Below are 25,601 nucleotides of genomic sequence, written 5' to 3'. Positions count from 1 at the left end.
GCAAGGAGGGAGGGCGGATTGAAGAGGATAGAGAGAGAGCCCTGCTGTCACCAGGCTTGCTTAGTGTTCTTGGTGTGTAGCGGCCGTTGACGCCTTCTGCCTCTCCGTCCACTGAGGTGCTGGTTTCAGGGCCTTCTGGGCCACCCAGCATGAGGCAGGCATCATGGGCTTTCTGGAAAACTACCAGGAGATTGACCCCGTCACTTTGAACCTTTGCATCCTTATCGCCAGCTACGTTATCTTGCTCCTCGTCTTCCTGATATCCTGTATAATGTATGACTGTCGGGGCAAAGATCCTACCAAGGAGTACGCCCCGGACCCACAACCCACTCAGTCTCCCATCAGACTGGTGGTGATGCAGAACTCCTCAGCACCTGTGGGACGGTGGGACACAGCCAACATGATCACCACCTACCACGAGCCATCGAACTCAGACTTCAGGGAGAAGAAGAGCACGATGGTCTGAGTGCAACTTACCTCTGTTTATATCCAACTCATTTTTGCACATACACTGCTTTTTACATTTTTCTGGGGTTATTTTTGTTGTTTTGTTTTGACTTTTTTCCTGGGACAATGCTACGATTTGACCTACATAGGACCAAACTTGGACGGTAAGGGAGAGTGACATGTGTTGATGTATTTAAGTACTGTGTGCATGCACGTGAAATCCCTCTTTATCTCAAGGATCTAAAGGCAAAGCCTGCAGTCACCTCTGGAAAGCAAATGTCACAACCAATAAAAGACGAAGAATAAGAGGGGCATGTCTGTTGCGCTGACTGAGAAGGGTGGGATGAAAGGTTCTGGATTAAGGTTAGAAAAACATAAAACGTGCTGTTATGCAGAATAAAGATTCTTCAGTGTTTTTGGACTTTGCACCTCTTTGCCATATAAAACAGTCATCTTGGCTTTATTGAAACCAAGCGCTTAGAACAGTGCTGAACAATTGTTTAAGGCAGGACTAACTGTCACCTCTTACATAACTCGAGGAAATGTGACGTGCATCGATGTAGTTGTTGAAAGTTTCTTATCAGGTTCCTGAGCGAGCATTATTAGATCCCCACGTTAAAAGTTAATTTGCTTTCTATCTTAAACATTTCGATAAGAATAAGCAGCATAAAGCCGGGGTTAAGCTTGAAGTGTTTCCTTTTGTCTGCCACATCACCGAAGTGCAGATAAAGCATATCAAGGTGTGAGAAACAAGCGAGCACTCACAGTAGCTGTGTTTGTCGAGCAAACAGTGCACAGTTAACATAAAGCTGCAGAGTGAGAGTGCACGAGAGGGTGTTATTAACGTCTCCATCTCTAAAGCTTTTCCAGGACTTGGCTATGATCTGCTTTTATGCTCCTTCCGGTTGTGATCAAACTGTTTACACTTTCACTTCAGGTCGTTTGTGTTGTTAATCTCGTGTGCCTTTTATTATTCTAACTGCTCGTTGTTGTTTTAATTATAATATAAGTGATAACTGACAGGAAGTCAGACCAGGTGTTACAATACAAACACCCAACGCACAGTCAGGTCTGCGTTTCAGAAATCAGACCGACTCCTGATGGTTGTGTTGACCAATTTGATCACAGACACTGAGACTAAAACTAAAGATGTTTCCGGTACATTATGTTTTACTTTAGTTTAATGAGATTCTATTGTATCAGTTGTAGCGTTTCCTAAAAAGAAATCAGCTAACAATAATGACCCCGGTGCTCCTGGCTCTGTAATCTGAGCATCTGAGACACTAAAACCTGTCAACCTGTAATGGTTTCTGTCTTGTACTCAGTGTCACAGGGTGGATATAAGTTTAAAATACCAAATATAATTAAATATCGCAAATGCCAACCCTGAGAGAGAAGGTATTTTAACAGCAGGTCACTGATTTGACCATTTTTAACAGTACAGTAATGTTTTTCCTTCAAAGGGTCAAATAGGAATGTAAATATTAACATTCAAATGTGTTGCTTTAGTTATGTTGTGTGTGTGTGATGTTGTTTCATCCCTGCCCAGTACTCCCATGCTGCCTGTTTTCTTTTAGTACTTTTAGTAGGTTTTTTTTCACACATCAGTAAATCAAAAGATATTCACTTTACTTTTATGTCCCTGCAGCTTTCACCTCCTGTTCTTTGTATTTAAAGCTCCGCATGTAAGAACAAAAGATCCAACAAAAAGAAAACAATCAAATTAACAATTGATAATATAATATACATTTAATAAATTTAAAAAGCAGAAAAGTCAGTTTTCCGTTTTATTTGTCATATGCAAGTTAGCACAGGGTCAACATTGCAATGAAATGTGTTTGACGAGCAGCAGTCACTCAGCAGCATGGTACAGTAGAAGAAAATATAATAAAATATAATAAAATAATAAAAAAATAGAAAAATAGTAAGGAGCAAAATATTAGAGAGACGTGGTAAAAAAGAAAAGATGACTAAATATATATGTATCTATAAATATAAATATATGTACACTAGTGATTAAATAAGAAAATCTTGAAAAGAAATATGACGGGAGGGCAGATGGGATATTGCACAGGATTACAGTATTACGAACTAATTATCTAAGAATCTCCTAACAGATGTAAAAGAACTGCATTAATTTTAAAGACCTGTTATCATTCCCTTTATCATTATTTAAATGTGTGACAATAAATAGTAGCAGTACAAAAAGCTGAATCGCAGCTTTAACTCATCTGCATGGATTCTTTGTGTGATTGTTCGTAACCCCGTCGGTTTATTTCTCCATTTCTAATTTTGCTTCAGTGTTTCTTCATATTTCGGAGCAGACAGATCTTTTTTCTGTTTCATGTTTGAGTCCGCTGGTGTCTTTCTCTTCATTTGGTAAATTATGTTATTTGACTATTCTGTCTTTGTTTCAAACAAATTTTCAGAGACGACAGAAGAATTGTGATTATGTGTCTTTGCTTCAAGCACCCAGAGGCGACTCTTGGTGCTTTACATATAAAAACACATGTTGCTGAACTGAACTGAATTTGCTTCACAACATTTTCTCCAGCAGTTTGCAACTTTCCTGTTGCACATTTGGAGATATAAAATATTTTGCATTTAGTTTATATGATTGTTGTTAACTTTTCAGAAACAGTTTGGAGTATACGCAGTAATTATAGCTATAAAACACTGAAATCATGGTACAGCGACGTGTTTTGCAGTTTATTCATTAATGATAGCTTCAGTTTCATTTTACAGAAACAAATATAAAAAGACATCTGGGATTTAACAAAAAGGAAACAACATTAAACTTGGAAAAAAACGAAGCTAGCCGTCCTGTTTGCTGATTATTCTGGACATTGTGATTACGGCTGTGCTGTGCTGCCAGCCCTCAACAGAAATAGCTGTGTCTGAATCTGGATCTAAAGTCTGGATGGCTCTCAGTGTAATCCTGGATCTTCTAAGAAATGCACCACAAACAGATCACATTCATAAAAGAGGTCAGGATGATTCTTTGTAAAGGGAAAGGCTCGCCAAACAGAAGACAAATATACAACAGCTCCAGAAATAGCCTCAGTTAGATTCTCTCTGGTTTGTGCAAAAATTAAATCAATAAATAATTTTGATTGTGCAAATTAAAACAGTGCAACTAGCATAAAAGATAAGGCACATAAACCTGATATAGCATGATAGAGTAACTGAGTTTTAATTAACACCAATTTAAACACATTAATTTTTTTTACCCAATTAAAAAGGAAACCAATTCATAACCAAAGGTCAAAGGTCAATGGGCAAAAGAGGGCGTTAAAAGATCTTTGCTACTGTTAAAACTGCACTTTTAGTTTATAATTTACAGCCTTTTAATTATTATAAAATTACAACCTTTTAATATTTGTTTCACATAGTACGAATGCGTAGAATAGAATAGAATAGAATAGAATAGAATAGAATAGGCCTTTATTATCCCGCGGATGAGAAAGTTATATAAAATATAAAAGGAAGACACAAAGTGGTCCTACATACATAAGCAACTGAAGTTTGTATATACAGGCAACAATGTACTGAAATATGTATAGAAAAATTGTACAGAGATACGTATAACATGTATGAGGATAATCTCATGTACTGTACATGTGCTACAGTACATGAGAGTAAAGGTGTTACTGTGGTCATGGGGTCCATCGATGGCTTAATCTCACAACATCGACAAGTCAAAGCCAAAAAACATCAAAACCGAACACCAATCACAGCACTCCTAAATAAATCTATAACATATTAACAGTGCCTTGAACTGTTCAGAATAATAAACTACAGATTATTAAATAAAATATGGACAAAATGTGAATATGTGCACTAAGCACTAATTTCACTTAAGATAGGTCACTGCATTTAGTTTGGTGGTTAAATGTACTAACAGCAGACTTTAATTATATCATGCACACATCAAAATCACACTGTAATATTTGAGTCAATGTTTCAATCACTCTAATTCTTGTATTTTTGCAGATTTCAGCTACTCTCACAATAGTTTCTCCTCCAAAATGAAAAATGTGACATCGTGATCAATACTTTCCAGAATCTATTAGACATGAGACTTTAAAACTGTATTAAAACTTCTTGTGTATCGATGGAGTTGATTTTTTTTTAAATGAGGCCAAATTATTTCTGTCTAATGAGGATGTGTTTCCCAGCTGACACAGTTAAAGTACAGTCAGTTCTCATTCTTAGTATTGGTTGTGGTATAATAGATGTTGGCCTTTGACACTGAGGTGTGTAAAAAGAGGACAGAACGGCAGCCACGTTTTGATGCAGTAATCCTGCCTTTGTGCTTTCCATTACACAGAGCGGCAGGCTCAGCTTGATAGATGCGAGATTAATTAAGGTGGGTACGGAAAACGCTGCAGCGGGAGAGCTCCCGACCTAAATACTCTGTTTAGTTTTGCATTTTCGTGCTGCGGTGACTGTGCCTCTGCCCGTCAGACCAGTTGTCCATCATTAACAGGCTCAGAGGTTCAGGCTCTGCCACGCCAGCGTGCAGCGCAGGTGATTGGATGAATGAGAAGCTTTGTAAAATCACTGGGATTTAAAGGTGCTGATCCATTGTGCTTTTATATTGTGCATCATGCTAAAGCCAAATTAAACATTTTTAAGTTTAAATAGTTATTTAGACAAACTGGCAAACTTTAATGTTTCTATTAAAGGTTTGCAACATAATGAGGCAAAGCAAAAACATACTGTCAGTAGTGCGACACTGATTGTCGTTTCTTTGAGAAAGCAAAAGGAAACAATTTGCAATCAAAAAGTGCAAGAAAACTGTCATTAATTTTAAATAAAATAAAGCAACTATTTGCCTTCATTTTTAGTAAAGTTATGTTTGGGGTTTGTGATGACACTTTAAATACATTCAGTACATTTTTTTCATTACGGCAACGTACGTGTATAGGGATATTCTATTCTATTCTATTCTATTCTATTCTATTCTCAAACACAGTCAGTTCATTTAGCTAATATGCAACAACCAAATGATGTCTTAAATACTAATTTCCTTAACACCTCCCCTCCCCCTCATCACCCACTGGATATTACCCATGGACTTTGCATTCTACCCTGAAACAGTAAACCAATTACAAAGCTGTTTAACCCCCTGTCACATGTACACATAAAGCCTCTTTTATTCCAAGGGCACTTATCTATACGTTTCCCCTACAAGACAAATCTACTAAGAGCCGAGAGCCGTGCTTTCTCTTTGCTTTTCTGCTAATCCTGCATTAGTATTTACATGTGGAGGACTGAGTCGTGTTTTCCACCTTGTGTTGTCTGCAGTAAATGTTTTTAAGGAAACTGAAAGTTCTCCAGGTGCACCATAAGCATACCTGAACCCTGACCCTGGGCTATCAGGAAGATTAGATAGTGTGCATTTCTAACTGTAGCTATTCACACAGTTGCAGAGAGATTACAAAGATTTGATTTGTTTTAGCTGTGGTTACACACAAGCCTGAAGTAAAACAGAAAGCTGGCCTCTGTATCAGGTGAAAATACTCAGATTCTAGCATCACAGGGTCGGGATGTGCCGTGGCTTGATGAGAAAACAAGGAACAGGTGTGTGGGGACTAGAAATGATCGGCAAAGCAGGAAATGCTGAAGATCGCGTCACATTTTACTGTAAAAATCCCCATGTTTACACTTTGGAAGCATTTACGTCATCTGCAAAGACAGGTTGGACTTGTATTTCCAAAACCTAATCAGTGAGAACTTTAACAATGTTCTGTCAGTCTATATACTTATATAGTAGTACTATAAAGTAGTAAACGTTTTAGATACGAAGCCCCCAGTTTGTGGCTATCATAGAGCGTCCTACATTCAATCAGAAATATGGACTGTGATTTAAAAAAAAGATAAAAACTTTGTGATTTTAAACAATTATTCCAGATTAAAGATGACCAAAGACACTCAAATGTAAGTTAAATAACACAGAATCGGCTCAGCTTACTCTAAATTGCTGTTGCAATTCCTTTTCAAAATAAAGTAGTACATTTAGGAATTTCCATAATTATATAAACATTTCTCAGTCTCCTTTTGATATTTCTGGATTAACGCAATTAGTTCATAAAATAATCAAACAATAAATGATTGCAGGAATGAAATATTACACTCAGCAGTAGAAAAATAAAATGCAAAGAGTCTGTCAGAGCAGCGCTGCAGCTGTAGTTTGTCAGTGTAATAATGTAATCGCTCTTTATCATAATCATTCTGCCGGCTGGGTAAATCCTGCTCTAACAGGTGTGTCAGTGCTAACAGGACAGAAGTAACGCATCACAATCTAATTGCAGGTCCTTTGGAATAATTTCACATACATGGAGAAGTTTGTATAAAGGCTTTTAGGTGTCCAGCGTGAGCTTCGTGACTCAGTGAAACATAAGCTGCTTCATTTGAATTCTCTGACTGGGCTGTTGTTGGTCGAGCTGCACCGGAGGCGAAGTATTTCCACGAGACAATAAAATGCAAAGTAAAATGACCATTTGGTTCCTTTGCTTTGATCCCTATAAAACTTTTCATCTTAATTCTGATTAAATCATTGAATAACTCTCAAATTCAGTTTGAGAAGAGGTCGATCAAACCAATTAAAAAAGATAAAGTCTGATATATGATAAAAGATAACAAATAACTAGTGCTGGCCTCTGCAGTTCTTCTGGGCTTTTGTGAGTGAGTTTCAGGCCATTGTTTAGCTTTCTAGTCCATTCTTTTACTCTTCAAGTTAATAGTCTTTTTTTTTCAAACGCAACAGTCACTTATTTACAGAGCACCTGATCGTGTAGCAGCTGAGGAAGAATGTGACCAAAACAGAGCTAAAGGAGAGTAAACAGAAGGCTGGAAATGTGACTCAAGAGACTGATAATGATAGTTTCTAACTCTAAATGAACACAACACCTCAAATTAATTAGTTAATTATTGGTTTGTTTTAGTCGAGATAGAAGGAAAATACAAATCTGCTTGATTTTCCTGAACTGTAGGGCTTCGGTGAAGCACTGGATGTTGTTTTCCGTGACAATAGTATTGGAAGCAGTAAGATGAGGTTGCAGCTTTAAATCCAGTCACTGCCCTCATGGTGACAGGAGTAGGTGCAAATTGATACAGCTGCTCCTGCGATTCAAGAGTGCAGGTTACACAGCAGGGAAACTCCATCCAGCTGAGAAGGTGATCAGTGCTAGTGAGACACAGACAGGCCTGGACTGTTTAGGGACAGGAAGCTACCCTGGGCTGCTGTGACAGGCTGCCACCTGCAGCTCTCAGGCCAGTGTCAACTAAGAGAGAAACCGAACAGAAGAAGACATTGTCCTTTGACACATGGCCTCTGGCACTCTCCCATTGTCTGTGCCAACGTCCTTTTTAAAACTCAACCAAGCACAATGAGCCGTTTGTCTTTGTCTGGATCAATCCTATTCTCTGCCCTCACTGGTGCAGTAACTGCTGTGTGCTGATTTTTATTTACAGTGACAGGCTACACCCAAGAGGGGTGTACAATTTCCGATGTGCAATATAACCAGATTTTTGTGGTATTTACTAAAAATATTCAAATTCTTTGAGCTATAAAACATTCGTAGACAGAGAAGATGGTACGAATGCTCTGAGGCTAAAACTGCACGGCGTGAACTTCATTAATCCGAAGGATTTCACTTCAGTCTTACATAAACACTCTCACAGCTCTCTTGTAGCTAAGGGGCACTGGTCAAGTTGTGGTGCTATTATGTAACAAGGCTGTCACAGTGTGATACTGTGTGTAGTTCACTCTCTGCTTGTGTGAGTCAGTCTGCTGCTGCATAAACTCGTGCTGCACCATGAGAAACTTTTAAGATAAAGCGGCCCATGTTCCATGTTTTAAGCCTACTGCAAAATCTGTCATATGATTAATATCTGCAAAAAGAAGCTGAAACTGAGTTAAAGCATTGCATGCTAAGATTTCATGGTGACTGCATACTGTAGGGACAACAACAGTGATATGTACCACATCCCCATCTTAGAAGATCTTCCCACAGAGCTTGTTTTGCTTACTAGAACAGCAGCAGACTACTGAGTGTGCACAGCCTGGCATATTTTAGGAAACTTAGAAATCACTCTTGTTTTAATTTGCAGGAGGTCAGTTAAAAATTAAACAAATCAAACAATGGTTAGGAAACCATTGTTCCCATATTTTCAGAGTTTAACGTCAAAGGTCAAACATTTCCTAATAAACTGAAGTTTAATGATGATGGACAGCAGCCGGAAATCTTTGAAAACTATTAAAAAAACCGGCATATTAATGACTTATTGTAAAGCTGTAAAAGTGCTGGTAAATCATTAATTAACTTTCAATTGAGCCTTATGCATCTTAGAAGGTGGAAAGACTAATTGTGTTTTATTACTATCCTTTCAACGACCATTGCCATAAACTGTGCCATTGTCACTATTTTAACTGTCAACCAAAAATGACACATCCCTCTACAGGATCCCGCCCAGCTGAGGTCTGATTGGTCGTTTTCCGACGCCGTTGCTCTTCATTGGCTCATGCCGTGCCACTCAGCATCTCACCACTGCTGTGACTCTGTGCTGCTCAAAAAGAAATCATATTTTTTGTAGAGCGGATCAGCGGGTAGCAGCTCGTCTTTGGCCGGCGGGGTTGCTTATTTGCGGGGGTGTTTTTAGTTTGTCTTGGCTGCCAGGGGGTGCTTATGGATCTTTATTGCGTAAAGAAGAGGCAGTGAGTCAGTATTTGCTGCAGAATGGTATTACGAAAAAGACTAAAATGGTGCCTTTGCAGCAGGGGTATTAATTTTGCCGGTGCCTTGTAGCCGTAGTGCAAGTTAGCTTATGAACAGCAGAACGTTAGCCGACTAGCTAATGCTAGGCCTTTCGTTTCCTTTGGCTTGTCAGGACAGTTTATTGTTTTATCCCTCCCTCTTTAAAGCTGAGCTTTTGCTCTTTACTTTGCTGGCTGTGGTCCATTTTTCGTTGCTTCCCGCGGTTAAAAAAGACACCGGAATGAAGCGTGTGAACAGCTTTCAGAGGTAAGCGGAAATCTGAAAAACGAAAAATGCTGTTTTGGTTGTGCCTGGATGAGATTGGAGAAAAAACAGGGAGATTTCAACGCTGCATACTTTTATAAAGCACTCAGTGTTTAGGTTCCTCTTCCTACTGGCCGTTAGCAAAGAGCTGTGTTAGACAAACGAAAGGAACTTTCACTTTAAATATCGAAACGTTTAAATTTTAACAAACTGGCGCCAAACTGTGATTTAAAATTAATAATTCAGTCTACGAGTGCTAATAAATTATTTTTCGAACATTGATTTTAAAATAGTGCTTCATTTTCTGGCCTCGACTTACATCTTACACTTAATCTTAATTAAATATCTTAATCTTTTGGTTCGGAGACAGTAAAATAAGCTAATGGCAGATGTTGTTGTTAATTCTAGAATATTTAATATGATCAAACTGAGCCACTGTTTATAATGATTTGGTTTATTTTTTAAATAAAGTTTAAAACAAAATCATAATTTACTTGAAACTGTGTACAGACTTTTTTCAGTGCAGGAGAGTAAGTGTGATTTGTGCAGTATTTGCATTTTCAGTGTTAAGAAAAATATATTTCAAAGCATTAAATGTGAGAATATTGTTGTTCATCTGTCTGCTGGTATTTCTTTTTTGTACTTGGAAGGTAGGATAGCTCTAATGATAAGAATAAAGGCCAGGCACATGCATAAGCACATATACAACATGTAACCTATGTTAATTGTTTTGCACGGGTTGTGTAATATGTGATGTTAGAATGAATAAATAAATGTACATAAATATTTAAAAAATCAGTGTACACACATTGTCTAGATAAAGTTCTTCTTTTGGATGCTTTTGTTTTTAGGGACATCCACAGCTCAAACTTTGTCTCCACCTGAGCTGTCCCTCTGATGTAATTAAATTCCTCTCTTAAAGCGCAGATACTGAAGGGTGGGTTTGTTGGTGAGGTGCCCTGGGGTCTTTTAATGTTTTGTTCTGTTTGTTTTTGTGTGCGATTCAGGTTCATGAACAGACGGGCCTCTGCAAACTGCCGCTACCAGCCTACCTGCTATGAGCATGCTGCAAACTTTTACACCCATGCAGTGAGTGGCTCCAAACTCTTTAGGCCTCCGTGTAATTTCACAGTTGCTCTTTAACTGTCTTAATAATTTATTTATTCTGTGATTTCTCCCTCATCCTTGCAGCTCCTCATCGTGCCAGCCTTCGTGGGGATGACGCTGCTGCACTGTCTGTCGGACAACCGCTGGGAGAGGATCACGGCCTGGGTGTACGGCATGGGCCTGTGTGCCCTCTTCCTCGTCTCCACCGTGTTTCATATCATCACCTGGAAGAAGAGTCACATGAGGTGAGGACTGAAGCATTAATAAGCACTCAGGCAGAAGATTCATGCCAGAAATACTCGTGGGTGTGTTTTTGTGTTAGTTTTGTTCCAGTGTTTCCAAAGTGGAGCGTTTAGTCTGCACAGGCTCTTTTATTTTTGGAAATTGCCCACATTCTCTGTGCCATTTCTCTGACTTCCTGTCCTCATCATCTGCTTCATGCATCCATTTAAAAAAAATAAATAAATAAAATAAAAAATCTGGTGCTATTTTAAGTGATGCAAAGCAGACGGACCCTTATGGCCCACTTCTAATCTGTGCTTGAGGTCATCTCATGGAATTTCAAGTATTACCTTGAGTGACTGTTCTAATAAAAGCTTTCATACATACGATCGGTCTCCGGATATCGTGAGCTTTTTGGAAAAGACACATTTGGACAGTCCTTTGTTTTCTTGTTATTAAATAATTAAAATATGATGATGATATTTGGTGTGAGCTAAATGAATAAAATCAACATTCTTTGTTGCTTTACTTTCACAAATACTTTGTTGCTTTTAGGTAGATATACGCTGCCATCTTTCCTCTCGTCCATCGGCCATTGTTCTGTCATTCTATCATTTTTGCTTTGGTTTTCACTGCGCAGGACATAATGCTACATATTCAGACGCCGCTGCGAATTACAACATTACTGTGTATCGAGTAATGCTTTTCTTTCGTTAGCGTGTTTGTGTTCTTCACGAGGTTTCACACTTCATGCCAGGCTCTTTCCGTTTCATTATTTCTTTTGCTTTTTTAAAAATCATGTGAGTGGGTGTGGCGCTTCTCATACTTTGATACTGTGAAATGTTGACCTGTTATGGTGACTCGCATGTCCCATCTTCTTTTGTTTACCTTTAGCGTGTTAGCAAATTCACTTTGTTTGCATTTGCGTCACGCTGCAGACAAATGACCTGCGACCTCATTGTTTTTTGGGTTTTTTTTGTGGTTCTCTGTCTGTCCTGCTCAGACAATAATTTCCATACACTTGCAAATTACTCACTGCTGGTATGGAAACACAATCTCACATCTCACTTCCTGTTAGCCGGAAATGTTTCTGCCTATGTGGGCATGAAAATGATGGTTGTTGAGGAAAAAGGCTTAAACCTGCGTGTCGTCTGTTTCAGGTCAGTGGAGCATTGCTTTCACATGTGTGACAGAGTGGTCATCTATTTCTTCATTGCTGCCTCCTACACACCTTGGTGAGTGTCAGACAGAGAGCATGATATACTCCCCTGGACCTGAGTCATACACGGAGATCTAACTTGATCTAATTTGGATTTTCATCTTTATTCAGGTTGAACCTGCGTGAACTGGGCCCCCTCGCAGCACACATGCGCTGGTTTGTGTGGCTCATGGCTGCTGCTGGAACCATTTATGTCTTCAACTACCATGAAAAGTGAGTTTATGTCACAGTGAGCTCGCCAAGTATTTTTTACTCTTCATTCTTTTTTACACTTTATTGAGAAAGCCAAGAAAGAAAAATCACAATAGCTAGAAATGTCTTTCTGTGTTAGTCTGAAGTAACCACAGTGCTTCGAAACTCTTCCCTGGATACAAAACACGTCTCAAAACTCTACACTCATGCCCGAAAATCCGTTTTCCTCATGATTTCACCTTCTCACATCCTCCAAACGCCGCCCGTGTCAGATCTGATCATCTCCCCGCCTTGCTTGTGTTTCACATTTCCTTTGCATGGCGCAGACCTCGTAAACACACACTTTCCCCCCCGTTTTGTCTCCACAGGTATAAACTCGTTGAGCTGGCCTTCTATTTGACGATGGGATTTTTTCCCGCATCTGTGGTGACATCAATGGTAATATATATTTTTATTAATACAAGCACAATCACATTCAGCTTAAGTCTTAAACCCTCACATCACGTCTTCATCTCAGCCGATAAACCGAACATGCGGCAGCTGCAGGGTGGAGCTGTTAGCCGTGTGTCTTACTTCCTCTTTAGAGTGTTTGACAAGAGTTCACAGAAAACAAACGATGCATTTAAAGTTTTCTTTTTGATTTAATGATTCATATAAAACCATTCAGAGCTGCAAAAATAATTTTTGAATCCCGCTGTGGCGCCTCGTCTTTGTTTTAATCTCTGCTTCTACTGGTCTCAGTGGAAATAGCAGCCACACATCTCAGTAATCCTTTTCAGTGCATGCTGCATGTTTTATTGTTAATATTTTGCAGGATTTTGTGGTGCTTTGGTGGTTTGTGTGCACTTTCTGATATTTCATTATGTCCTGTTATGTCCTGCACACTTTACTTGGGTTAGCTGCTCAGGTGTAGAGAGTCATTCTTGCAAAGTTATTTTCGACTTTGTCTTCCGTCCGTGAAAACGACGCCGTCCACGATGCGCTTACAAAAAACGGTTTACTCAATCTCATTTTGAGTGTTCAGCTGCTACAAACCAGCTGCCCGATTCTTCCTGCCGGCCTGCTCACTGGACCGGTTGTAACGATTCAACCAATCAGTGCACAGTCAGCAATGTGTTTTAAACAGTAATATTTTATGAATATGTTACATGTATCCATTTTTGTGTGTTTTTGCAGAGCAACACAGACGGTCTTCAGGAGCTGGCCTGTGGAGGACTCATCTACTGCCTCGGTGTCTTCTTCTTCAAGAGCGATGGCGTCATCCCATTCGCCCACGCCATCTGGCACATGTTCGTGGCGCTGGCGGCGGCAGTGCACTACTACGCCATCTGGAAGTACCTCTACAACGCTCCCAGCTCAGACACCCTCCTCGACTCGTGACCGCGACCCCAGACAGGGCGCTTCCCGTCCCGTCACCCTCGTGCTCTCGCGCCGAGCGCGGGGCGACTCCCTCGACTGCCCGCTGAAGCTGCAACGACAGCCGTAAGGTTTACGAAAACAATGACCGTGAATTGTTTACTGTTTTCTAACAAGGAAAACAGATTTCTAAGCCAATGAAGAAAAGCTACTTTATAGCCGTTTTGTAAAAATAAAAACAAATCCTTTGACAGTCAGGAAGGGAATTTTGAACTTTTACACTTGCTGTTGACCACATTCATAAATATTTGAAAGTATTTGAGAAATTTGATAGCCGTCTTTTGTATCACTTGAAGTCAGTCACATTCCACTTTGGGGGTTATTTGAGTGTCAAAACTCGGAGATTGATTAGTTTCAGTGTTTTGAACATGAGGGAGGATATCGAATGAGGTGCTAAATATCCACTCTGATCAGTAGCTCTTATACGATGTTAAATCAGACGTTAGTGTTAATGTAGGAGCTGAATTTAACTTTTATTTAACAGAAGCCAAAGGTCTGTAATGTTGTCTAAACTGAAGCATTTCTTCAAATGGAAAACTGATTTAAACTTGATCAAACAAGAAGCAAAGTAGTGATCTAACCACACGTTCAATGCCAAACAAGCCGACATTGAAAACTCTTCTCAGTAGTTACACATGTACAGTGTGTAGAGCCGCTCAGTGCTTCAGTGAATTCTGCTGGCAACGTTTTGTGAACACATGGAGTTGTTTTTGGTTTTTTGCTTTCTGTAAAGTTACAGTGATGTTTTAAATCCATCTGATTCACATTTGCACTTTTTTGGTCTAATGCACAGCGCTTTGTTTCTGTGACCAGATGCAGTTTTCAGAGAACCACTGTTTCTTTTCTAAGTAGTTGGCGCCCCCTGCTGGTGGGCAGGCGTAATGAAAGCGACTCATGCTATTTCAGTTAGATTTTTGGTAATGAGCCAAACCATGAGAGAAAAATCAGGTGAGGTGGATAAAGGAGACAGAATTATTTTTTTCCACTTTCTCTGTAATGTGAACAGTGTTTGTATGCACGACCTTTGTACTGTGGTCCAGTATTACATTTGTTTCCACTGACTGCTCAGGTTTGAGCAGCGTTCCCCGTCTGCAGTCTTTGGAAGGGTCTGATCAGTGGGGAAATCCTCGTGTTCCTGTCTTTGTCTCATGCTGCTGGTTTTGTAAATTAGCTTCACGGCTCCTGATTTGTACAGTTATAATCCTGTTGCTTTCCTCTTAGTGATGTCTGGAGCTGAATGATTTTTTTTTTTCTCCAACTGATTTCCTTAACCACTGTTTTGTAATGTTTGTATATTCTCTTCTTTGCTCTGTTAATGACGTGCTCCTGGCCTTTGCAGGGGAAACAAAACTCTTCTCATATCTTCTGTTGGCTGTTAACGGTGCTGCATAACCATGAAAGCTTCTCCACCTTTCTGATGTGAGAATAAAAAAACAAGGAAACCCTACGTCTGCATCTCTTTCAGGTTTTCTCCTAAATTCACTTTGCACTGACTGTCTGTGTCTAATCCAGCTCTCATTAGACGCTCCATACAAAAGAAACTAGAATCTGCCTTTATTGAGTTTCTAAGAGGATTTAGACGAGCACATCTCAGGCTCTTCATTTAGGCTGCTGCTGGGTTTTTTTTTAATATCCCTCTACAACAGATAAATATGTAATTCTGCTTTAACAAGAAAGCCCCAGAGTCTGCATAATTATCCGTTATATTATATTCAGCGCTAATGTCACAACTTTTACTTCTTTGTGCTTCAAATATATTTTTGGTAGTGAGTGTCAAGCCTGATTTATACACTTAAACTTATTAATTTAAACTTTTGTGATCATCATTTTAAAAAGTGATTCAAGGCCCTGAAGCACGAATCCAAACAGGATTCAGTATTCGGTGTGATATTTACATTACTTTGTTTCTTTCAATAACGATAGGATAATTGTGTTTTTTAGACACAAAGCATCATTTCTCTTCACACAAAGCAGGAAATATCTCTGAGGTTACCATCCTGTGATCCCAATGGTCCATCTACTGGGTGATTTACATTCCCACCCTCACCTACAGCCACGAGCTGCAGCCGTCGACCCAAGGAATCAGATCGTGGCTCGAAGAGGATGAGTTGAACCTCCGCCGAAGAGTGTCTGCGATTATAGGACAAGAAGGCTGGTCGTTCAGGAAGTGCTCAGAGTGGAGTCTCTTTTTGGCCTTTTTCAGTTTTATTAGATAAGTGAAGAAACGACAGGAAAACGAGGACAGACAGGTAGCAAAGGGCTGCGGGTCGGACTCGAACCGGCCGTTCTCAGCACTATGGCATGTGGGCGTCCCCTCAACGCACCCAGTTAAACCGGCACCCCACAGTGGAAACTCCTGAACACATTAAGGAAAAACTGATTCTTCAGATTAAGTAAATGAAGGTTGTATAAGCTCACACAGCACGTGTTGAGTGCTTTTGAAGAGAAGATTGATGTGCAGTTCAACTTACTTTAAAAACTACTCATCCATCCTTTTCTAGTTTTATTTTAATAAATATTTAACCGATTGATTTACCGTAATTGTCGGGCTATAAGCTGCTACTTTTTGCACAAGCTTTGAACCCTGCGGCTTTTAGTCAGGTGCGGCTTTTCTATGGATTGTCTATGCTTTTTGTCATATCGTAAGAGGATTTGTTTTGTTTGTTCCGCTGTTGTACGGCACTACGTTGCCTGGCGGAAGGATCGGGGTTCAAGAGTGGTATGTTGGTCACATGTCCATCCGCCAGGCAACGTAGTACCGTACGAAGTAGCGCGTTCAGCAGGAGGCGTGGATGATGAGCTTGCGAAAAGCAAGTTATGCCCAACTCCACCAGTGGATTCTGACAGCGTGGAAAAGTGTGAAAACATCCACGATCACCAACCGATTTCAAAGAGCTGGACTGCTGCATGATGGAGAGGAGTTATGCAAATATGTACCCATAACTTGTTTTTCAAAATATTAATAAAAGTGATGTGTCTCCAAACAGCCATCTCTTTCCTGACAATTCGCTTTGTGCATATTCTCTTACATATGATAAGTCAACATTGAAACACCCGCGGCTTTTAGTCAGGTGCGGCTAATGTATGTACAAAACAAGATTTTCCCCTGATTTTAGCTTGTGCGGCTAATATTCAGGTGCGCTTTGTAGTCCGGGAAATACGGTAATTAGTTTCTCAGTTTTACTGGATTTTCAGGGTAGTTACTGGGTCATCATGGACATCCAGGCTAAGGCTTCCTGTTTTGTGGGCCAGTTTTTGTCACACTGTTCGCAGCCAGCTCAAATGTGATTGGTCAACAATCACGTCCCTGTCTGATGCTTTTCATGTCAGGCACAAAGAAGCTGTAAAAGTCACAAATTAACATCAGAAAACATGTTTTTGATAACGAGTCTGACCCAGAGTTCAGTGCCACACGGACTCTTACCAAACGTCTGCGATCTTTTGTAATCGGGCAGAAAAATACGACAAAGCAGAAAAGCACTGGGATTTTATTAGACACTACAATGTACAGAGACAGAGGCTGAGGGCTGAACAGCACAAGTAAATGTTATGCATCCATTCCATGACAAGCAAGACCGAGTACTCTAAGCCGCACACTCTGAAACAGTCTTTTGGTGTTGCCATGAATACAATGGTTACAGTTCTGGTGTAATGTCCAAAATAAGACATGAGAGTTATTAGTATATATAATGTGTAGATATTTTGATGCACTAAGAAGCCCTTCAGTGCAGATCTGAACCTATCCGAGTGGCGCTGCGATGAAAACTACATTGCTGAGAGACTGGGAAACAGTCGGTGTATTCAAGGCACTGGAATAGACTCAGGATTATGGATAACATTTCCGGGTGAGGTAGTGAAATCACTTGACAGTGAGGTCATTTTGGGATACACGTGGGTTCATTATTGGCTTTTTCCTGTATTTATATATACACGCACGGCATACGATTTCATAGAAAGGTGCTCCGGAGATTCTGGAGGCATCGTTCCAGTCTTTACCGCAAACTCTGTTTACGCTCTCCCGTGTGCCTGTGCAGCTAGGATGGAGAAGGAAACGTCTAAAGCGCTAAAGCACTGAGATGATAGTTTACAGTTACAAAATAATCATTTGACATCGCGCACGCCTTTGGATCAGATAGATTACGTTCAACAGACTCTGGTGCTGAGGCTGGAATGTGTGAGTTTTGTTTTACTGGGCGGATATCAGCCTTTTTTGGGGTCGTTCCTTTTTTCTTCCAACTTCGAAAAGAACAAAATGGAAATTCCCGACTAAAATTTCAACACGTCACCACAAACATAACAAGTCCAGGGATGCCAGTAAGAAAATAAAATCATTTACTCAAATCAAAGTTCTGTTTACCAATTACAGAGATTTACTTACTTTCAAAATGCAAATAGATAAATTAGACTTTACCTACTAAAATGTGAGTTGTGTTAAAAACGCAGGAATGTAACAAATGCCATACGTGCTGGATTACATGAATAATTCCGTATTTGGGAATATCATCTCCAATACTCCAGCACAAAAAACCACAAACTGAGTTTATTACGTGTAGAAAAACAAGGATAAGGACGAAAAAAAAGTGGTGGGTGGTAATTTTGTTACCAGATGATCCACTGCAGAAAAATTCCATTAATTTCATTTTAGTGCTGGCACATCTGAACTTCCATACAATAAGCTGAAGCTTCAGCATTGGACTGAATGCTCGGAAATTTCTACACTACAACAACGTTGTAGATCTTCACCGTCAGCCTTTGTTTAAAGAAGAAGAAGAAAAAAAGCTTCTCGGTGTCTATCACTCAGGTTCGGGACACGTTACAAGTGCATTGGCCAAAAGGAACCAATCGCACGGAGCAGCAAGAGTAACCAGCGACAGATTTCCCTTCCTTCATAGTAACTTCATCCCATCGAAGAAGAAAACCAACGAGCTGTGTGAAGCGTTTCATTATGTAGCAGGAAATTCAATTAAAAGCTTGCTCACGGGCAGCTTCGGATCCCCGGGGAGGCTGTGACGCTAACCGCGGTGAACGTGCGCGGGCCCAAATCTCTCTTCTGAACCGCATCTGCTTCTTTTGAGTTACATGAGATTTATATGGGAGCCTAAACGTGGCACCTGCACAAACCAGAGTGTCATAATAATAACGATGCCCGGGAGCTTTTTGGGTGCCGCTGGATGTCTCTGTAAATCTACCACATCCTACCTGTTACAGAATATCAAAATACCAGTATATGCATTTGTCTTTGAGTTATACATTTGTATTCTTTAATTATTTTCTGGATCTGTTGTGCCTTTAAAATACACAGTTCAGTAATGTATAGGAAAAATACTGTACAAAAAGAACAACTTATAGAATAGGTCTATATAAACATATCTCTTGTAACCAATATATCATCTCTGTTGTGAATCGTTTGGTCTGCAGTAAACAAATCGATTGGGTTAACCACAGTATTGGACAACACCATCCAACTCTTTTTGTCAACACCTTTTACATTCATACAGCCATCTTTAAAAGAAGGCAAACATAGAGCTATGAGGAGAGACTACAGACATCTGGATTGATTTCTAAAGTAAAAACACTCATATTAATCATGCTAAGTTGAACAGAAGCAAAAAAAATCGACAACTTTGCAAAAACAAAACAAAAAAAAGGAAAAAAAAGGAAGAAAATAACCGCAGAGCTTTTCATTCTGTCAAAGAAATCATGCTTAAATCTGAAAAACAAGGAGGCTAAACAACATCAATGTCAAGAGTAGTATTAATACTAACAATTATATCAACAGAAATATATATGTATATATATATATATTTTTTTTTCTCTCAAAACAACAATCTTCCATCTGAGAAATAAAAGGTAGATAAATATGAGTTAGAGGAAATTGAGCGAGTGGAAACATTGCACTGGATCAGATTGTGAGACACGCATTAGTGCAGATGTCAACTAACGTTAGCTTAGTTAACGAGCTAGGATGCGATGTGGAGAGAAGGCGGAGCTAAGAGATGCTTGTGTCGGGTTAGCGGTGGACAGGAATTATTGCTCAGTGTCCGAGAGAGATGAAGGAAAGAAAAATGGGCATGACTGCAGAGGAAGAGACATGTTTTCTTTACGTAGGGGGGGGGGGGCGGAGTTACCCAACTAAAATACAACATGAACAAAAAAAAGAGATGATGTTGTTAACAGAAGAAGACAACTTTAACAGGGCTTAAAAAACAAAAACAAAACGCAAGTTTGAAGCAGGAAGCGGGCGCTTAAGCTCGTTACGGGGACACGAAGAAGAAAGGAAATGACAGTTTTCAGTCCTGATGTCACGTATAAAATCGGTATGAAAGCGAACAACAAACATGGCATCACTTCTCAAAAGGTGGAAGGTAGCGGGCGGGGGGATTCAGCTGGTGGGTTGGCTCATGACTCCTCACAGTACATTAAAGTGGGAAGTATGCAGGTGTAAATATATATATATCATTATCCATGTATATGTATATATATTTAGTCAAACAATGTGTACAGAAATTAAAAGAAGGTACAGACAAATTGAAGCTTATGATAGAAGTCAAAAATACCAGAATCATACAGGTGTGTGTTGGTGTGGGAGGAGAAGGGGCTCAAGGGCCAGGAGGTACTGGGGGGGGGGATTCAGTGCCACCAAAAGAGACACATTGTCCTTCAAATTCGAGGGGAAGGGAGGTCTGGGGAGTAGAGTGGGTGTCAGGTGGAAGGAGGGGGCATGGTGGTGGTGCTGGATGGGCAGGGTGGGGATTTGAGGGCTCACAGGGGCCCGTGCCGGGTCTCGTATTTAGCCAGAACGTTCTTGCAGCGGCCCAGCTCCTTCCTCAAGTCCGCTACCTCCAGGCGGAGAGCGGCGTTCTCCTTCTCCAGGAAGGAGGCGCGGATGGCAATCTGGTTCTCCTTCAGCCGCCGGGCGTCCCTTGACCGCTTGGCTGCCACGTTGTTCTTTCTGCGCCGGGCCCAGTACTTATCATCCTGCAGAGAACAGTGGGGACAGGATGGGGAGGTCAAGAGTCTGAGCTAAAAAACACAGCTCTGAATGTGATGCCTGTTCCCGATCCATCCACTAGGGGGAGACAGTGATTTATTCTAACTGATGAAAGCTTATGCTTTTCCTTATTTTCTGTCATTTGTACACAGTTAAAAGGGTGAATGCTCATATTTAACGTGCTCACAAAGAATGATGCTCTAAACACTAAAGTTTTAGTACCTTTTCCTACTTTTGGCTCTGTATGATGTCATAAATAGGGGATATTCCTAATATAGTTGTCTCGAGCATACCTCTCTGTGAGCGAGAACAGAAACACGTTACTGTTCGAATTATAGTTGTTTTGTTTCGCTGCACATGCACGACTCATACATGCATCACTTTACACCGTTAGTGCAGACTTACAGATTTCATGTGTATTCCTTTTCAGTGAAATAATTATTCATAAATATGGTTGGAGAAACAAATGGGGGCTCATAAATTTTAAATGATCCCCAGTCCCACATTTCAAATGCAAAACCCTTTTTTAAATTGATGTATAAATATTATCTCCAACTTGAATGTAGCCATTATCTTTGTGTTTTTTGCATGACTTGAATTTAAGAACACAGATTGTTTTGCTTATAGTTCAAAAGTCTTCCTCCCCCTCATTGTTTAACTTGCTTCAGACTCTCACATTCTTACATAACGGCATTTCAGCCAGAACATGAAATCTGATCTCACACGGCTATAAACACAAACACAAAGAGACGGAGCAGCGGGTCACCTTCAGGTCCTCGGGGATGAAGACCTTGCGGGCTTTTTTAATCATCGGCTGTGGCTTCAGCTCTTCGGCAGAGAACTTGCGTTTCCTCGGATCAAACATCTCCTGGCCCGGCACGCTGGACAGAGCCAGGTCTGCTGGGTCGGGGTCATAGGTCACGGGCACCTGAATGGACTCTGGGTCGATGGGGCTGGGGGTGTCCCGGGCTGAGGACAAAAGTTAGACACATTAGCTGTCAGTAAGTGCACAGAAGCATGCAATTCTCTCAGCAAGAGCTACATGTTGAAAGACTTTCGTGATTTGAAATCAGCAGGACCTAAACAATAAGCACCTCTAATTTTGGCAGAAGCAGCGCCCTTAAGGTTCTGAGTTGTACTTCTATTTAAAGAAAGCAGCGAGGCAACACGGGTGAGGCCCAATCAGCAGCTCTAAAGCTGGACCGAGGACAAAGGAGGACGCTCTTTCTCTCCTCTGAATGCACACATCTTAGAGCAGCAGGAGGAGACGTCAGGCTTTGACTTGAGGACAGGTGGCTACTTTTATAGAAGAAAGTCTTTGTGCCTCATTTGCCCAGCAGGTGGTGCAAGCACACAAGCTTTAAAAGGACAAAGAAACACACACACACACAGGCCTCACTTCTTACAAGACACGAAGACAAACAAGATCTACGCGCTTATTATAATGAACTGTTAATACTGCTGATTTCACTGATTGTCTAGAGATCTCAAGGAAGTCAACTCTCAAACCATCTTGAAAGCTATCAGCAGCCCCCCCCCCATCCCTACCTGCCTGTCGTGTGAGACTTCTCCAACCAATCTCAAGCTGAGGGCCAACGAGTCCAGTTCGCTGAACAATTACTGAGTGATTCATCACATTAGCACTAATTAGTTTTGTGATTAAAAACCCCATTTGTATTCCCCACTTAGAAAAAAAAAAAAACAGCGCATAAAGCGAGTCACAGCGGCCTACATTCCCACGAGCTGCCGATCCACTGGCAGCTCATACATCACGACCCAAATTGTTGGACTTGTGAGCGGCCATGGCCAATGAATGCTGCAGACCTTCATGCAGCGTGCACACAGTCGCACCGCTTTCTGCTTTTGGATGCCGTGGAGGTTTGAGAACACTTGCATTTAAAACAGAAACAGACTGAATCCTTGAGCTCACTCTGCATCTGTCTGCCCCTCAAGAGGCACCGTCCCAACCACAGGAAGTGACGGTTCCTTCATCACATGACAAGAAAACCTCGAGAGAGTGGCCACCCTGCTTCGGATTTCTCATAGAAAGTAAAAGGAAAACAACATTGAAGCAGGTTTGTTCGGAAAAACGATGCAGGAGTATTAAAATGACCGATTATCAGCTCATAAATCTGAGGAAAAGGGAATTTCCTCTGGCATTTTTTCTGGGAATGGTTACAGTTGGATATCTTCAACCTCTTTATTAACTTTCTTGAAAATTCAGCATTAAACTTATTTGAAAAAACCGGAATTATATAATAAAAAAAGAACAGATTTAATACCAGCTTTTGATATGTCAACATATTTTTTGCTGTGGTCCCAAAATGTGGGCTGTAGCCCCCTGTTGGTCTATCATGGTATTGTGGGCTTTTTATTTTTTATTTTTTTATTCTCAATGTTATAATTATGAGTATAGATACTTAAAAAAAAACCCTCAATCTGAGATAAAGGCTGCGGGCTAGACAACGAGCAATACTGATGACCTGTTTGGTGAATAAGGTGTTTTTAATAATATCTTTTAGCAAGTCAACTAAGGTCGAGTCGGTAAGTAGAGTCACCGTTTCCAGAGTAGAGATAAATCTGTCTGTAAGCTAAGATACAAATAGCTGAACTCTCTTCCACCACCATTCATAAACCGAGCCCTGCTGGAGAGCAAAGCCTCTTACCAACTAAAACTGGAGTTTGTCTGCCAACCTGCAAATACCCAACCTCACCCTAATCACCTTTACGAGCCACTGGGAGCTCCTAATTACCAGAGTTACAACACAAGCCCGTTCATTGACCTGCAGTATCCTAAACTAATGGACCGCACATTCCAGGGGAGAGGAAGTAGTTGAATGTGGATGCACAAAATAGTTCCCTCCCTGACCAGGAAATCTAAAATTAACAAGGCATGAAAGGTAGTCTGTCTTATAAAAAGCTGTGGGAAAGCAGGATTGAGCTGAGAAATACCCGTGGAACTTGTTTTCCTTTGTGGACTTTATCTCTTTCGGTGCGCCGCTGGTTACAGGCTGTTGTCACGCTAAATGATCGTATCGAGCTTACTGTGAGTGTAATCATGTGGCTGCGTGGGTGATAACACGGCGGTCGGCGATAAGCGGAGCTGGTGGTCATATCTGTGCGCGGGGATGGAAGTCCAGCAGAACTCTGACCTCGGAGTGACACGAGCCCAACAGCAGTCGCTCGATACTGTGCAAAAACGTTAAAGGGCACAAGTGCTGTTCCTCTGTGTTGGCTTTAAATGATGCTTCTTTAAGCTGGCAGTCAAAACGTATTTGCATGACGTAAAAATCCTGGTGGCAAGGTAAAAAAAAAAATGCACCAACTCAAAACAAATTTGATTAAAGCGTCCTAAATCAGATATTAATTATACCTCTGGGCCATGGGGCTCCATTGGTGTCTAAAACTATTAAAATTACAGTGAAGCACCAAATTCCCTTAAGACAGTGCACCCACCCCACCCCGTTCATTATAATAAGTGCGTAGATTTTGTTTGTCTCCGTGTCTTGTAAGTCAACAGGACTTCATTCCTCGAGGGCACTCATGCAGGACGGGCTGGTCCTGCAGAGGAAAGCTACCATTTCCACGAGACCAGCGGAAACTGGCCACAACAACAAAGCGGAGAGATATTTTTCCCCCTCATCAAGCCACCTTTCATAACTTAGTGGAATGCGCCACAACACATCCTTTGACCCCTCCTAGATCTGACTTCCCCTTTGCCTCCTGCCAACGGTGTAGCAGAGTCCATCTTCTGAACCAACCGCTAGTTTGAGGAAAACCATCCCCCTCTCTTTTATTTGTTTGTTGCTTGTGATAACTTATCAGCTGCCTGTATCGCTAGACGACGGTGGCAGTGTGGCTGGTTAGACGAGACTAGACTCGCTGAGCTGGAACAATATTGCGCTCACGTGACCGAAGCACACCCGAGTCCATGTGATCTCTGCAGGGTACAGTCTGTGCCTTGGCTCTGAGTCCGAGGCTGTTTTAGAGCTGAGCCCGGCAAGGGAGGGGGAGGAAGACTGGACAGGAAGTGGACAGCATTGTAGGGAGGGAAGGAGAGGTGGGGAGCGTGAAAGTGAGAGTGAGTGAGAGACGGAGGGAGGAGGAGACAAGAGAAGCGGGCAGGTTTCATGCCGTGACAAGCTCCTGTTTGCAGCTCAGCGCTGCACACGGCGCCTGCATGTGTCCGTCACATGGCCCGGCATGCTGCAGGAAACCCCAGCCGCGTTCACGTGAGAGACAAATGTGAAGAGGCAGACAGAGACAGACCCAAGCAGAACACACACACACACCTACACACACACATACGCATGTGTCTTTATGCACATGTGCACCCAGCCTCTAAGAAAAAACCCCATAAGGTACAGATGCACCTCCACTGAGTAAGATTAGCTCCTCAAACTCTAGTCTGCACAACTTTCTATACAACCTAATGGATGATTTGTTAATTACCAGTTCAACTATAATCAATCAAAAATAAGCATTTAGCATTTTCTGGTAATCAAATGTCAAAATGTGCTTGCACTGATACGTCACCCAATGTGAACTCTGTGTATGCCAGCATTTCCGCAAATAAAGCCGTCATGTTGCATGAACTTTAAGTTGGCTGACATTCAAAAACGCATTCAACTGCTCAAAGACTGTAAAATGGGTCAGCTATTGGTCACAGCAGAAATATGGACTGGAACCAGCCACTGGTCAAGCTGTTATTGGATAACTTGATATCGGGCCACAATTTCACAGCTGATGCATTCAAAGCGAAAACTTTACATCAAAGCACTCACAGCAACTTGCTTCTTTAAAAGTCATCATTAAACTGCTGCATAAACATTTTTCAAGAGGAAAAAACTTGACCCTCAAAAAAAAATTATACAGTAATATATACAAGAGCAAAGCCTCTTACCAACTAAAACTGGAGTTTGTCTGCCAACCTGCAAATACCCAACCTCACCCTAATCACCTTTACGAGCCACTGGGAGCT

At 41.0% G+C, this 25,601-nt stretch overlaps 2 protein-coding genes across 3 annotated transcripts in view; one reads left to right on the top strand and one right to left on the bottom strand.

The window, feature by feature from the left end:
- The first annotated feature begins 466 nt into the window (after window positions 1–466).
- On the top strand, window positions 467–15,076 carry mmd (monocyte to macrophage differentiation-associated). 2 transcript variants are annotated; one of them, XM_005924170.3, is made up of 7 exons: window positions 467–611; window positions 10,481–10,562; window positions 10,665–10,825; window positions 11,963–12,037; window positions 12,133–12,234; window positions 12,582–12,651; window positions 13,390–15,076. In XM_005924170.3, exons 1-7 carry the CDS (start codon window positions 574–576, stop codon window positions 13,591–13,593), a joined length of 732 nt encoding a protein of 243 aa, XP_005924232.1. In that variant the 5' UTR covers window positions 467–573; the 3' UTR covers window positions 13,594–15,076. The 2 variants fall into 2 exon arrangements, with proteins under 2 accessions (XP_005924232.1, XP_005924231.1); XM_005924169.2 differs by lacking the exon at window positions 467–611 and adding an exon at window positions 9,010–9,476.
- Window positions 15,077–17,099: 2,023 nt separating this feature from the next.
- The window catches only part of hlfa (HLF transcription factor, PAR bZIP family member a), a 12,270-nt gene continuing 3,768 nt past the window's right edge, over window positions 17,100–25,601 (bottom strand). Inside the window, exons 3-4 of the mRNA XM_014334188.2 lie at window positions 21,387–21,589; window positions 17,100–20,607 (exon numbers count right to left, since the gene is read on the bottom strand). Of these exons, the coding sequence (XP_014189674.1) occupies window positions 20,392–20,607; window positions 21,387–21,589 (419 nt within the window). The 3' untranslated portion in view covers window positions 17,100–20,391. The remainder of the gene's footprint in view (window positions 20,608–21,386; window positions 21,590–25,601) is intronic.

This window comes from Haplochromis burtoni, unplaced genomic scaffold (assembly GCF_018398535.1).
Source record: "Haplochromis burtoni strain Fernald_Lab_line unplaced genomic scaffold, NCSU_Asbu1 Contig_68, whole genome shotgun sequence".
In the NCBI taxonomy this organism is placed as follows: domain Eukaryota; kingdom Metazoa; phylum Chordata; class Actinopteri; order Cichliformes; family Cichlidae; genus Haplochromis; species Haplochromis burtoni.
This window is presented reverse-complemented; position numbering and strand designations above follow the sequence as displayed.

Excerpts from the sequence above, each read along its gene's own strand:
- mmd (XM_005924169.2), top strand. The coding sequence starts at position 9,310 with ATGCTAGGCCTTTCGTTTCCTTTGGCTTGTCAGGACAGTTTATTGTTT. Across the intron at positions 12,235-12,581 it reads GTCTTCAACTACCATGAAAA|GTATAAACTCGTTGAGCTGG; the intron begins GTGAGTTTATGT and ends TTGTCTCCACAG. Across the intron at positions 12,652-13,389 it reads CATCTGTGGTGACATCAATG|AGCAACACAGACGGTCTTCA; the intron begins GTAATATATATT and ends GTGTTTTTGCAG.